This window comes from Mchenga conophoros, linkage group LG3, assembly GCF_057382185.1.
Source record: "Mchenga conophoros isolate Kocher_MC1m ecotype Shallow Benthic linkage group LG3, M_conophoros_male_GT1.1, whole genome shotgun sequence".
NCBI lineage: Eukaryota > Metazoa > Chordata > Actinopteri > Cichliformes > Cichlidae > Mchenga > Mchenga conophoros.
In genome coordinates, this window is record NC_140528.1 from 15,919,418 (window position 1) to 15,934,704 (window position 15,287).

The window sequence follows — 15,287 nt, forward strand, 5'->3', positions numbered from 1 at the left end:
AGTCTAATCAAAGGTGGACAGAAGTATCTCCACTTTGACTTTTCTGTGTCACCATCAGAGCTTCTGCACAGTGTGGAGAAAGATCCAGAAGCAGAGCTGGACTGCAGATAGCCAGTCAGAGCAGCTGTGTACAAAGTAAGACTGAACATCTGTCTGCTGATGGACTCATTTCTGAAAACTGGACTTCTTCTGTTGTTCAGACATTGAAGAGTTTTCTTTCTCTTTAGTCTCATTGTTTTTCTTTCTTTCAGCAGATGTTGGTCTGCAGGAGGTTTTAGATTAACATAAAATCAGTCTGAGGAGGAGATGTGAACGTGTGACTGAAGGAAGTGATGAAACAGGAAGTAGAACCCTCCTCAACAGGATCTACACTGAGCTCTACATCACAGAGGGACAGAGTGAAGAGGTTCATACCCAACATGAGGTGAGGCAGCTGGAGACAGCTTCCAAGATGGACGCCCTCCATGACGCTCCAATCAGGTGCCAGGACATCTTTAAAGCCTTACCTGACCAACAGAGACCCATCAGAGTGGTTCTGACCAACGGCGTGGCTGGTGTTGGAAAAACCTTCTCAGTGCAGAAGTTCACTCTGGACTGGGCAGAGGGCTTGGAGAACCAACATGTCAGTGTGGTGGTTCTGCTTTCATTCAGGGAGCTGAACCTGATCAGAGATGAGCAGTACAGTCTTCTGGAGCTGCTCCATGTTTTCCATCCAACATTACAGAAGGTCACAGCAGAGAAGCTGGCTGTCTCTCAGCTTTTGTTCATCTTTGACGGCCTGGATGAAAGCAGACTTTCATTGGATTTCACCAACAGGAAGCTGCTGTCTGATGTCACACAGAAGTCATCAGTCAGCCAGCTGCTGACAAACCTCATCCAGGGGAATCTGCTTCCCTCGGCTCTCGTCTGGATAACTTCCCGACCCGCAGCAGCCAATCAGATCCCTCCTACACGTGTTGACAGGCTAACAGAAGTACGAGGCTTCACTGACGCCCAGAAGGAGGAGTACTTCAGGAGGAGATTCAGTGATGAAGAGCTGTCCAGCAGAATCATCTCCCACATGAAGACATCCAGGAGCCTCCACATCATGTGTAGTATCCCAGTCTTCTGCTGGATCACTGCTACAGTTCTGGAGCACATGTTGACTACAGAGCAGAGAGGAGAGCTGCCCAAGACCCTGACTGACATGTACTCACACTTCCTGCTGGTTCAGACAAAGAGGAAGAAGAACAAGTACCATGAGGGACGTGAGACGAGTCCACAGGAGCTGACGGAGGCTGACAGGGATGTTCTTCTGAAGCTGGGGAGGCTGGCGTTTGAACATCTTGAGAAAGGAAACATCATGTTCTACCAAGAAGACCTGGAGCAGTGTGGTCTGGATGTGACAGAGGCCTCGGTGTACTCAGGAGTTTGTACAGAGATCTTCAAAAGAGAGTGTGTGATCTTCCAGAAACCAGTCTACTGCTTTGTTCATCTGAGCATTCAGGAGTTTCTGGCTGCTGTCTACATGTTCCACTGTTTCACCAACAGGAAGACAAAGGTGCTGAGGAACCTTCTGGGACAAACTTATTGGAAATCATCTCTGGATGATTTCCTGAACAGAGTCATGTATAAATCCCTCGAGAGTGAAAATGGCCACCTGGACCTGTTTGTTCGCTTCCTTCATGGCCTCTGTCTGGAGTCCAACCAGAGACTCTTAGTAGGTCTGCTGGGTCAGACAGAGATCAGTCCAGAAACCATCCAGAGAGTCATCAACAACCTGAAGGAGATGAACAGTGATGAAATCTCTCCTGACAGAAGCATCAACATCTTCCACTGTCTGATGGAGATGAACGACCTCTCAGTACATCAGGAGATCCAAGAGTTCCTGAAGTCAGAGAACAGATCAGAGAAGGAACTCTCTGACATCCAGTGCTCAGCTCTGGCCTTCATGCTGCAGATGTCAGAGGAGGTTCTGGGTGAGTTGGACCTGCAGAAGTACAAAACATCAGAGCGGGGACGACGGAGACTGATTCCAGCTGTGAGGAACTGCAGAAAGGCTGGGTGAGTCCAGATGTGATCATTAACATCATTAATTAGTGTAGATTAGTAGTTTAGTTCTTTAGATATACGCAGTACTTAACGACTCTCATTAGTTTGAGTTTCTTAAACCTGCTGCTGCTGCTGCTGCTGTGGGTCATTCAGACGCTGCTGTTAGAGAGAAGACAGAAATAAGAATCTATTTTTGTATTTTATCTTTGTAGTGAAATGAAGTCTAATGTTAAACACAGTGACAAATATCCAGAGCAGTCGCCGTCTGAGCTTCTCCTATGACTACAGACAGAACTACAGACACAGAGTTTAGTGGCATAAACATGGTGAGTGAGGATGAAGGTGCTGAGGAAGACTCTGGTTTAGTGTGATTAAAGTGTGATGTACTGATGAGTGGTTCAGAGTGAGGGCTCAGAGGTGAACCAGCTGTGCTCCCTTACTGCCAACAGTGGGACAAACTGAGTGAGAAGACACTGCTGACATCTGGACTGAACATGTGTCAAATATGTGAGCTAACGCTGTTGTCATAGCAGCTCATGGATTCACTCTCATTCCTGCTGCTGCTCCTGATGTCTGACTTCATGTCCTCATTAATCAAAGAGCTTCAGTTCAGTGTTTAGTTGTTGCTGCTGAAATGTCGTGCCTATTTTCTGCTGGTGGAAGTCACTGCTGTGTTTTTGACTGCTGTTTACATCCCCAAGCTAACTTCCTGGCAGCGCTTGCCAGACGTCATGATGTCATCAGTGCTTTATAGACTGTGGGAGATTTAGGTTGTAACCACAAAGTGTTTGTGTCCGTACGCTGCAACCTTCCACACCATTCCTTTATTGTACAGACTCAGCAGCAGCTCCATGGATCCCAAATCCAAGAGTGGAGAACAGATTTGAAGTGTGTCACATCCATGCAGTCACAGCTGTTTCCACCATGTTTCCACTGATATTAATCCTGTTCAATGACACGTTTCATATCAGTGAATATGTTCTTTAGGACGTCCACTGACATGTTTAAGTGTCCTGCTGGAAATCACTCAAATCATCCATGAAATCCATGAAAAATCCTTTTAGTGTTTCTAACTTCTCCCTCTGTCCTCTCTCTCTCTCCATCCTCCTCACTGCTTCTTTCACTGATAATCACACAAACATCGTATTCAGCTACAAAATAACACAATAATATCATCTGATGATCATTATTATAAGAGCAGGATCCATATTTGATATCAGAGTAACACACTGCTTGGTGATGTGCAGTCATCATCAGTGACTGTGGGTCAAACAGAAGCTCTCTGATTGGTTGCTGACCTTGGTCACCTGTCCACTCTCACCTGTTTGTGTTTGCTCTCTCTTTGCTTTCTCTCCCTCTCTGTCTTTGTACGTCACTCAGGTCCAATGGAAACAGTGACATTTACAAACCAATCAAAGACAAACTGATCCATGTCAGGTTATAACAATATTCAAAGTGAATACAGGCTGCTGCTGGACACAGACAGGTAACATCATTTTGACTTGCTGTCACCTGGATCTGGACTCATAAACACTGAAGCCCTGAACAGGAATACAAATCATTTTCTGCCAACTAGCGACACAGCAGCAGATAATGGCTCAGAAAGCTAAAATGAGCCAATCATTTCTGTGTTTAGTTCCCCTGAAATCAGATCTGATATCAGCAGCTCTGAGTTCATTCATCATTATTGTCCAGTGATGAGATTTCTGCTCCGTTTGGTAACAGTCAGCAGGTTTTTCCTGCGTGTGGACGTGAACAGTCGTACCTGACAGCAGGTAGCAAACAGAGATCATCTTTCCAGCTGGAACTCTTCACTGAGCTGAACTCATTCAAAATGTTCTGGAGTCAAAACAGGAAACAGTCCAAATGTGTGTCTTCACTCTGACTCTGGATCAGATCTCAGTGACAGACTGTGGACATTATGGAAGCCTAAATGTGACACCATCTTCCTCCTTCATCTGCAGATTAAAGCCAAACAAAGATTCTCATTAAAAGTCTGCAGGTCTGAGAGAGATTCAATCGTTGTGTCATGTCTAACACAATAAGAGGAGCTGAAGCACAGATGTGAAGAGCAGATTCATCAGATTATGACCTCACTCTGTTTTGTCTTCATATACATTCAGTCTGTGTTTATAATGCAGATTTTCTGCTTTTATAATAACACATTTTATATTTTCTATCATCACAGACTGACTCAGTGTGGACTCTCAGAGTCTCACTGTGAAGTTGTGGCCTCAGCTCTGAAGTCCAACCCCTCCCATCTGACAGAGCTGGACATGAGTGGAAACTACAACCTCCAGGATTCCGGGATGAAACTTCTGTGTGCTGGACTGGAGAGTCCAAACTGTGGACTGGAGACTCTGAGGTGAGTTCACTGACTGCGGCTGTTGTTGTTTTTCTATATTTCAGGTCTTTGATTGATGTTTGAAACTTTCTTTAGTTCCCAAATGTTCAGGATGTGTCTGAAGACAAATGTGAAGAAGTTTGAGTGCTTTCAGAAATGTTGTTTTTCCAAACGACTGAACAACAGTTTTTCCTTTTGGCTCCAAACAGAAGTGACAGACTTGAGCAGGGTTCATTTAAAGGCTGACAGAAGTGGAGTGGTGACGGGGAGATGTTTGACAGGACAGTGTTTCAGCCTCCACAGGTTCATGTTGTGCTCCATCAGTCAGTGAAGATGAAGTCAGTGCTGATGAGGCTGTAGAGTGTGTGAGGGATGTGAATGAGGATGATGAAGATCTGATGATAGCAGATAAAAACAGGCTGCAGAGACTTTGAGCCATACAGGGCACACAGTGTGTGTACAGAACAGCTGAAATCATTATGGAGGCCTCACTGGGATATGGAAGCATCACAGTACAGCTTCAGTGAAGCATTAAAGTCTCTGATATGAGATGAGAAATGAAGCAGCCAGAGCTTTTTCATGAGTGGAAATCCACTGTGACTGTGAGCTGCTGCTACAGCCTCCAGATTAGCCAGCAGCTCATCCTGCTCAACATTTTCTCACCAACTTTAATGGAAGTGTGATGTTTTCAGCTGGAGTGATGGTCAGGGTGGCCTCCCTCTCCTCTTCTTCTCCTCTTCCTCTTTCATTTGTAAAGCCACTTCTGCTGCTTTCATTCATTTGGAAGTCCTGTAGCTGAGTTTGGGAGAGACTAACAGCCTCGGCAGCAGAGGGGAGAAAGGCTGTAACACCACCACTTTACTCTGTTCTACCTGTCACATCATTTTATCAGGAAACAAATATGCTCATGTTTTTACTATGTTTGTCTTGAAGATGTAAGAAGATCACGTGGTGCTTTTTATTATTGTCTTGGTTTGTTTCCTGTCTCTTGGATGGAGCCCAGCTGTGCGTGGCCCCTGGGCCTGTGGTCAGAGTGTGTGCTGGATAATCCGGCCCAGGATGAGGCCAAACTGACATGGGATGAAATGTCTGTCACATAATTGAGCTTAGTGTAGTTTCATTTCTGCACAATTTAAAAACAACCAAAACTTTGTTCTGTCTTTTCTATGTTATACTGTAGACTTTCTTTGATACTGTGTCCAAAAGGAGCAGCTTTTACTTTGAAGCGGAGCCGTCTCTGTTTCCTCTTCAGTTTGGATGATGGAAGCAAATGAGTGTGTGATGTTCTTTCAGTGTTGCACTTTGTAGACACTCCCTGAGCACTGGTCTCACAGCCAGCTGCACATAGAGACCAGTGTTGTTAGTCCAGGTCAGAAGATGACTTGTTGGAATGAAAATGAGCTTGTAGTTTGTCTGCTTGAATAATGTGACTGGAAAAAGGTGTTGGACTTCAAATATGTCCATTTCTTTCACACTTCACCTTTAAAAGTGAAGCCTTGTGGTTCCTGGAAGGAAAAACACGACTTTTTCAAGTCTTTGTCCTGTTTTTTATGAGAAATGTACGACTTTAATGTGAAACATTCAGAGTTTTTTCTCTTGTTGTGTTTGTTTGAAGCTGCTTCCTGTTGGCTTCAGCTGTTTGGAGTTTCCATTTTCTAAACTTCTCCATTCTGAACCTTCTTCAGCTCTGAACAGATGATGAAACACTGAATGATTTCAAGCTCACACTTTGTCTAATAAACTTACATCTTTCATTCTTTATACAGATTGAGGAACTGTGGTTTGTCAGAGATCTGCTGTGATTATCTGGCAGCAGCACTGAAGTCCAACCCCTCCCATCTGAGACAGCTGGAGCTGAGCTCCAACAACAACCTGCAGGATTCAGGAGTGAAGCATCTGTGTGGTTTCCTGGAGAGTCCAGGATGTGGACTTGAAACTCTGAGGTCAGTCAGCATGTTTTAGTTGTGCTGAGATGAATATGATGTGAAAGTTGTGCTGACACTAAACTGCAGACATCAGGCTGATATTATACTGATCCACACTGAGGATCTTCATGGTAAAGTCTGTTTTCTTCTTCTCTGGTTTAGTCCATTGACTGCAGCAGAACAATGTTCACATTTCAAACAGTGAGACTCAACGTATGGCCGGCGGCCCACACGCGGCCTGCCCACCTTTCCTGATTCAGAGAGAGGGGACCCTGATTAACTGTGTAGTGTTCTTCCTCACAGTTCTAAGTATCAGACACAACAATGAATAATCCACAGCTGACTGTCTTTAGCAGGTCAAAGGTCACGGCACACAGCAGACAGTGGGAAATATTATAATTCTGATCATTTATCAGCACATATCCATATGTATAAAAACAAAGCTGACACTGTGAGACTTGATCAGAGGTGTGATCATCACAGCAGAGGCCTTTGTGTCAAAGTCACTGAGGATCAAACAGAAACACATGAAGCAGATTTTCCTGTTCTGGCTTTTTATAGCAGATAACCTTCAAAATATTCTGCAGTCTGATAGGTTTGTAGCTTGAACCCATCCGCTGGAACGTTGAAGACAATATAATTACACTGCAAAGCAAGACACAAGTAGGCAAAGTTCTTCATGTTTCTCGTGCACGGGAGAGAACCGGACAGGCGCCATTCCCTCGCCTGACCCCAGTTGCTCTCCTCCGTTCTCCCGTACCACTGTTCTTTTATTGAGGTTACATGAATATGCATAGGTTCATTAACATATGACATCTACATTCACACAAAGAGTACCTTGCCTGTGTGTGTGTGTGTGTGTGTGTGTGTGTGTGTGTGTGTGTGTGGGGTCAAGATGTGACCCTGTGAAGACTCCCCAAAGCTGGTGCCAGGACGTCTGGGTCCATCTAACAAAAGGCTCTTATACCTAAACAGATATACGTGTGTTTGCTATACCATAAATCAATAAGAAAAGATAAACTCTCCTAGGGAGTGTGATTTATGCCAGGACACTCTAAAGAGGAATGAATGCACTCCCTTCTACACAGAGTTGTTACAGACCTCCTAGGATGGGACATTCTTTCAATCTACAATTGATTATATACTTCTAAGCATATATGAGTAAATGTTTCTAAGCATAAATGACAATCAACAATACAAAACCTATCATTCCCCCCTTTTGACCTTTATGCTAGAAAAGTTCCCAGTTATGAATACCTCATGTCTGACAGTTTCAATGCAAACATTCTTATACTCAGCATTTGTCAAATCACCCTAAATTACTGAAAAAATACACAGTTTAACAAATGTATTAGCGGTTATCCCATTCATTGATCTCATCTCAGGGCAAACTGCATCCTACAAGCAAACAAGAAATTGTTAATTTAATAGTGAAAATAAGAAAGTAACATTTTCAAAAACATCTCACCTTGGTGATGCTTCCTCCGGGTGTGCACATCACATGTCTCCCTGCAGAGTGGTTTGAGTTCTGCAGGGCGTCATTAATGTCTCTTCCAGTTGTTTCCATCACTGTCCATAGGACCAGAGTCCAAATGTATATAGAATAAACATCCAATCATACCAGTTGGTTTTGTTGTTTGTCAACATGGGTCTCAGCTATTTCCAAAGCTGCAGACCTCATAGGAAACTGCTGTTATCACCACCATAGCTTCTGGTTCCTGTGCTTTTCACAGAATCATGATGTCATCCTTAGACTCCCTCTGCGTTGTCGATGGAGCTTGGCACGCCCCCCTCATCCCTCGAGTTTTCCTGTCCCAACGCTGCTTGCTGTGGGAAGTCTCCTCTTGATCTTCTGGAAGCTCAGTAGCGCAGCACTCTGTGTGATGTCTGCTGTGCTGAAGGTGATCTCTGATCCTCCTGAAGCCTCTCTCCTGGCCTCAGCTCCCATCTTGTGGACGATCCTCTCAGGCACTCCTTCTCGTCATGGATAATCCTGATTTTAGGCCTGCTGGATCTGAATTGGCCTCTGGAACTCCCCCTTGGTACAGCCCTCATTCCAACGCAGTTTCATGGTCCTTGCTGTGGCTCCAAGGTCTGATCTCATGATGGGCCCCAACCAGCTTGACCTTTGACCTCAACCACTGCCTGGGCTATGCCTGGAATGTTTCTCGCTTCTCACTGCTGCACCTGTATTTCAGAAAGACTTCTATTTGGAGAGCATGTCAACAATCATCAAACCACATTCTTTAGTTCAGTGAACTTCACTTATAGACCATCAAAGCCTCATCTGAACATGGATGCACCACTTGCATAGGTTTAATACTTGTAAATAAACGGCTAATCACACAAATCACTGCAACAATAATAGTAAACATTGTTTCATGTTACTTCTGGACCCCACCTCTTGACGCATGGACACTCTCATGCGTCAACTCACCAAACCTGGATCCCTGTCTTAAAAACTGGCTCCACCAGGAGCCTGCATACACACCATCATGGCCTGGAAAACAAGATCTGGAAATAAAATCAAACTTCACACTTATAAACAATTGTATCATAAGAGTAATAAGCAGTCAGCATGGGCAAGACAAGTGTCATGTGCAGGTTTTCCCAAATCATTAAATCACTATTATTACCATAATTCGCCGCAGACATGGATCATCCCATGTGCTCAGTTAACATTAATGTAATCAGTGACTTCTCTTAAGCAAAGTCACTCAACTCAACAATCACTATGAGCTCAATAGCCCATCTTCAACTATTCCATAAACACTGAATCCCTTATATATTTTTCTCATGTCACTTGTCTGCTTCCGCTGACTCCTCTACATGCAGTCTCAGAAAAACAAACATTAGCAATACACATTGATCATCCTGGTGGGCAGGCGTCAGCCATCCACATTCCAGAGGTGCCATAAAAACACCATAAAGTTAGCCATCCCTAGCCGTGGAAAGAATGTCATTCACATATAAACCCAGAAATCCTATAGTAGAAAAACATTAACTAATCCTCTTATAAATCACATGATCAATCACATGATTAATCATCTGCTGTAAAAAGAAATGTAAATGTTAGCACTGCGCAGGTGTGTACACTTTCTCACAGTAATGTTTGTGAGCAACACAAGTTAGTGAATGACACACACATAGTAAATTCACAGACAGAGAATTTAAACTAAAAAAGGTTAAATTTTCAGAGTTCACAAACATAAAAAAATGGCATTTAAAGGGTTAAATCATCACGCAACCTCGAATGTTGCTGTCATCTTTCTGCTCCTGTAACAAAAAACACATAAATTCATCCACCCTTTTGTCCTGTCTAGGTGGAGGTTAACCTTGAGTCGTGGTCAAGTCCTGTCAGCTTTTACCAGTCAGTCAGTTTGTTTTTATTTCCATTCATTCATTCATTCATTCATTCTTTCTTTGCTGATAGTGGAACCCGTCGTCGCATTTAGTTTCCACTTCCAGCAAAATGACGTCATCTCAAAAAGAAAAAGAACTTTAGATCGGATTACATCGCTGAATCCTTTTTAGGCCGGGACTTTCATTTAATATTGTCCCAATAAGTGGCTTTCTCCAGAGCCCATTTTAATGTGGAGAAACTCACTTGGCTTTCTCAACAGGTCGTATAGCACTTTTAATTCCTGATGTGCAGATCTGCTTAAAGAAAAGAAATAGACAAACAAAATCAGTGCCTGTTCAAAAGATAAAAATGAAAAATAACAAAGATTATCAAACCAAACTTTCAGTGCACTGTGAAAGTATCAAAATAAAAAGGCCTTGTTAAGTCATGACACAAACTCCTCATCAACTTCACAACAGGAGAAGAATCATCAGTTAGATTCACTCCAAACCAACCATCAGCTGCACAACACATAACATAACCCTAATGTCTTATTAGCTATGAGTTTAATCACCAGGTCTGTGCTCTTCACTCATTTAGGCCACAGATCTATTTTATTCAATTTTCCTTTTTCCCTTCATCATAAAACATGTGACATGCTGTCATGCACTTCACAAAAGAAGTTTGTTCTGACGTATTCAGAGTTGTGTATCTAGGTACAGGATTCACTCGCACATCAAAACAGGAAACTCAGTGTTTTAGAGTCTCCACTCAACACACAACAACTCCAACACATCCCATTCACTCGTGCTAGAATTCAGTCACCTTTCATTAATCTAAAACCGATCAACTAATTTGCATACCAGCTATTAACCAATAAAGTTGACAGGACGACAGAAAAGCATGTTCAAATTAGTATCACAAAAGACAATTTCCCTCATACAGTAAATTACTTGTGCTGCATCAATCAAGCAGGAAGCTTCTCCCAATTTACTATATTAACAACTAAATTTATTGTCTGATCACTGGTTGGTAAAACCAGGATCTTTTTTCCCACAAAAGTTAAATTGTTGTCCTGCAACCTAGAGAGTCAATTTTTTGCATTGGATAAATTCAGTATTTAATAACAAGTGTCTGCTAAATTGACACTATTTTAACACTGATGAAAGATAACAAGCTGATTTCCATTGCATGTGTGTTTGTGTTATTAGGCAGGTTTAATGCATGTCTGTGGAGCTGCATATCCAGCAGAGCATGTTCTTAAAAGCTGCCTTTCCTACACACTTCTCTGCTATTATTTAATCATTTCTTAACTAATGTGCTGTGAGTCCACTGGTCTTTGCATCACACTGTACACTTGTATCCTGTACCATCTTGGACAAGATGATAAACAGACTCACGCTTAAGATGTTGTCTAATCTTCATGAGTCATTTTGTGTTTGTATTAGTCGGGTTAATACATGTTCTGTTTTTATGTATCCTTTCATGTACCTCCCCCCTTTTTTCTGAAACAGGTTACCATCGGCAACCACACGGTGTGTTGTTAACCCCTTCTACAAATGCCCTCTTGTAATGTGTAACACTTTGTGTATGATTTTGTGTTATCTCTGGTGCATATTATCTGCATGTGTGGTGTCACTTTCCATTTTCTAACAGTACACTTGCATACCTCAGTGCTTGTCCTCCTCCCCCTTATGTGGTGGTCTGGACACTGTGTCAATCCTCCACTTCCAGGCAGTCGCTTGTCTCCCCGAATTCCTTAACCTAATTTCATTGCCCACACTAAAACAGCAGCCTCAGTCCTCTTCTGCTCCTTTCCTTCTCTCCCACTTTTCAGTCCAGTGGCAGTCAGTTTTTTTTTCAGCTTTGTCCCGTGTCTCTCTTTGTCCCACTGTCTCTTTTATTGCCATCTCACTCCAAACATGGCAAATGTCAAACTCAGACAGTCTTCTCAAAAGTCCTTCACACACAGTGAGGTTGCAGCTGGCTGGAAACGCATCTCCATCCATCCAATCTAGATGGTGGTTCTTCTCTTTCTGATGCCGTTTGCCCACAGAACTGCTCAGAACTCTGGTATTGTCTCTTGGACTCCTGTTCACTGTTGATGTTCATGCTCGTGCTTCTGAAACTGCACTCGGTGTCTTCAGGGAGAGATTAGTTTCCTTGGAGCTTGCTTGTTCAGGGTGAGGATGGGAAGCTGCAAAACAATTCAGCCAAAAAATTCTGGCTGGGTGTTTCTAATTTTTTCTAATGATTTCAACCTATAATTTTCTTCCGACTGCTGCCCGTGGAGAATTGATTCTGGTCTGCTTTTCACCTGGAAGTGACAAACTAAGACATTTTCATTATTATCATCGCTGCTTAACCAACACGCATCTCTCTCTCTCTCTCTCTCTCTCTCTCTCTCTCTCTCTCTCTCTCTCTCTCTCTCTCTCTCTCTGTGTGTGTGTTTTTGTGAACAATCCTTTCTTAAAAGCAGAAAATGAAATTGTGGTTATTTTTGGCTGATCAACACAAAACCTTTTTCCCTATGATTATTTTTCATCTACAATATAAATTCTTTCTCTTTTTCATCTGCATAAATAAATCACATGGCTGATGATACCATGGTGATCCATAAATATGATCACCAGTTTATTTAATTATTTTTAACCCAACAAAACAAATAAAGAAAAACATGATGTTGATGCTACACACACGAGTCAAGGTGCAGGAAAACTGCTCACGGAAACGCTGCACACTCATAGCTCTGTTTCCCTCTCTTTGAGTAGTTCTCAGACAGCTCTTGATCTGATAATGTGTAGCTTGCTCATCAGCTCAGAAGAAAAAAAAACCGCAACACAACATCACACAGTAGTTGCATGCTCTGCCCACAGCAAAGTCTTACACTTTCATATTCAATAAAGCTTCTCCATCACGTACTTTTAGATGTTTCATACAGGGTTCAGCATATTAGTTGTTTTCACAGGTGTGCTCTATATCTCAACAATGGCTCATAATAAGACGACAGTCTTTCACACAGGTCAAGTGCCTCTATGCACTTCATTAGTTCAAATATTTACCTATATCACTTCAGCTCATATGTCATTGTACTGAATTTGAGCAACCACAAGCTTAATGTAGATTACTTTTAACAACTATCCACCTCAATTACGTCTATGGTCTGGCACACAGGCTGTTGTTGATCAGGGCAAGCTAAAGAGTTAACATTTTGTGTCAGCAAGGGGGTGGGGGAAAGCCCTTCACCAGAGCACATCTTAAGTGCTGCTGATGTGGCAGGCCTTCTCCACACGCTCCTGGCTGCTTATGAAACCATGATAACAACAACAGTCGGTGTCACAGACCACGTGTTCTGCTCCGCACACACTCACACAACAACAACAAAAATGACGACGACAACAATGACAACAACACAAAATAGGCCTACTCCGGACTCACACCAGACCGCTCGGGACCCTGACCCAGTTGTGGGACGCTCACCCAGTCGCGCGACAAAACCCAATGAAGGGACGCTCGGGACACACACCCAGGGCGATTTCAAAACCGGACACTCACCGGACGCTTGGGCCCTTGGGCCCTTGGGCGATTTAATCAAAACCTCTTTTTCAGGACACTAACCCAGTTATCGCTCCACAAAGCAGCGAACTTCTCAACGCCTCACAAAATGGCGGAGACTGCACAATGACACGGTTATAGAGTCGGCCTCTTTAAACTTACTTGGTGTTGCTTAGCGTGTAATATCAGCCTCGAATCCCGCCGATCGCCATTCATCGAGGAGAAACGACAGACAGCGAATCCACAGGAACTTCCTGGCTGACGTCAGTCTTTCAGCGTGCCTCTCCTCCCCTCGGTGAATGCGATTCCAGGGCTCCGGCATCCAAGGACCAATTAATGATAGGTTCGTAGCTTGAACCCATCCGCTGGAACGTTGAAGACAATATAATTACACTGCAAAGCAAGACACAAGTAGGCAAAGTTCTTCATGTTTCTCGTGCACGGGAGAGAACCGGACAGACGCCGTTCCCTCGCCTGACCCCAGTTGCTATCCTCCGTTCTCCCGTACCACTGTTCTTTTATTGAGGTTACATGAATATGCATAGGTTCATTAACATATGACGTCTACATTCACACAAAGAGTACCTTGCCTGTGTGTGTGTGTGTGTGTGTGTGTGTGTGTGTGTGTGTGTGGGGGGGGTCAAGATGTGACCCTGTGAAGACTCCCCAAAGCTGGTGCCAGGACATCTGGGTCCATCTAACAAAAGGCTCTTATACTTAGACAGATATACGTGTGTTTGCTATACCATAAATCAATAAGAAAAGATAAACTCTCCTAGGGAGTGTGATTTATGCCAGGACACTCTGAAGAGGAATGAATGCACTCCCTTCTACACAGAGTTGTTACAGACCTCCCAGGATGGGACATTCTTTCAATCTACAATTGATTATATACTTCTAAGCATATATGAGTAAATGTTTCTAAGCATAAATGACAATCAACAATACAAAACCTATCACAGTCCATCAAAAACTGAAGCAAACCATGAATCAACATGTGAACATGAGCTGATGCTGCTGAAGGGAAGCAAAGTTACAGAGGTTTGATTACAGACACAGCTGAGAGTTTGTAATCTGTCATCATTTTAAAAGGTTTAAATTTCTTCAGTATTGAACAGCAGAAATGAGGCTTTGTTTTCGGAGGCCGACAGCAGTGAACACAACAGCAGACTGGTGCGTAATAAGCAGTGAATAATGCAGGAAACAGATTTTTGACGTTAAACTGTTCTTGAAGTACACTGAGAGAGAGAGAGCTGTGCAGGAAGTAAAGGTCAAAGTCAGAGAGAATTCATGACGATGTTCATCAAACGTAAAGCGTAGTTTGGATCTTCTTCTGCTGCTGGTTCAGTCAGTTTTGGTTGGAGACAGATGAAACCTGCAGCTTCAGGATCTGTGAGCTGTCCACTTTCAGCCCCGACGGCGTGTCCGTGTACGTGCCGTTGAGTGAACGATCCACGCTCTGTGTTTCCATCTTTGTGTGTTTAGCTGCTCTCATTTACTGTTTTATCTGCTTGCTTGTTGTTGAAATACTTTTGGGAGCTTTAACACTGGGATTGCCAGGCTTCTACCGTTCTACCTTTAAAAGCCGGAGAGCAGTCAAATGCTGGAAGTGGAAGCTAAATTGGCTAGTCATTCATATGTATATTAGGTTGTTACCTAGGAATTCTGGAGGGAGGGGAGTGGGGGTGAGTGATTGAGGGGGTGGGGGAGTGAAGTGTTTCAGTTTGCCATCTTAGGGAGAAATCAACACATGTCCTTTGTATGTCCTTTGTTGCTGACATTTATTGATGAAAACAGTACAAAAAACCAACCATTTGTACACATATTTACAAATAATGATAAAAAGTGAGTGAGTACATTTCAACATTCTCAGCAATCACTCACAATCCTGGCACTGCCACGGTATCTGTCGTCTGCATTTACCACATGTGTACCTGTAGCAGTGAACACATCGCACAGTGGCCTGATTCTTTTTTGCATCTGTGTTTGACCTGACACGTGGCCCTTTTTCCGCGGGGGTCTAAGGTAGAAAACCAAAATGACTGCTCTCCGGGGGTCTAAGTGTTAACCTGAGATTCTGGCAAAATAC

General features: G+C 43.2%; 1 protein-coding gene across 1 annotated transcript in view; it reads left to right on the top strand.

The window, feature by feature from the left end:
- Positions 1-251: 251 nt before the first annotated feature.
- LOC146577449 (NACHT, LRR and PYD domains-containing protein 12-like) overlaps positions 252-15,287 on the top strand; it is a 62,107-nt gene continuing 47,071 nt past the window's right edge. The window contains exons 1-3 of the mRNA XM_085254123.1: positions 252-2,043; positions 4,220-4,396; positions 6,142-6,318. Of these exons, the coding sequence (XP_085110249.1) occupies positions 452-2,043; positions 4,220-4,396; positions 6,142-6,318 (1,946 nt within the window). The 5' untranslated portion in view covers positions 252-451. The remainder of the gene's footprint in view (positions 2,044-4,219; positions 4,397-6,141; positions 6,319-15,287) is intronic.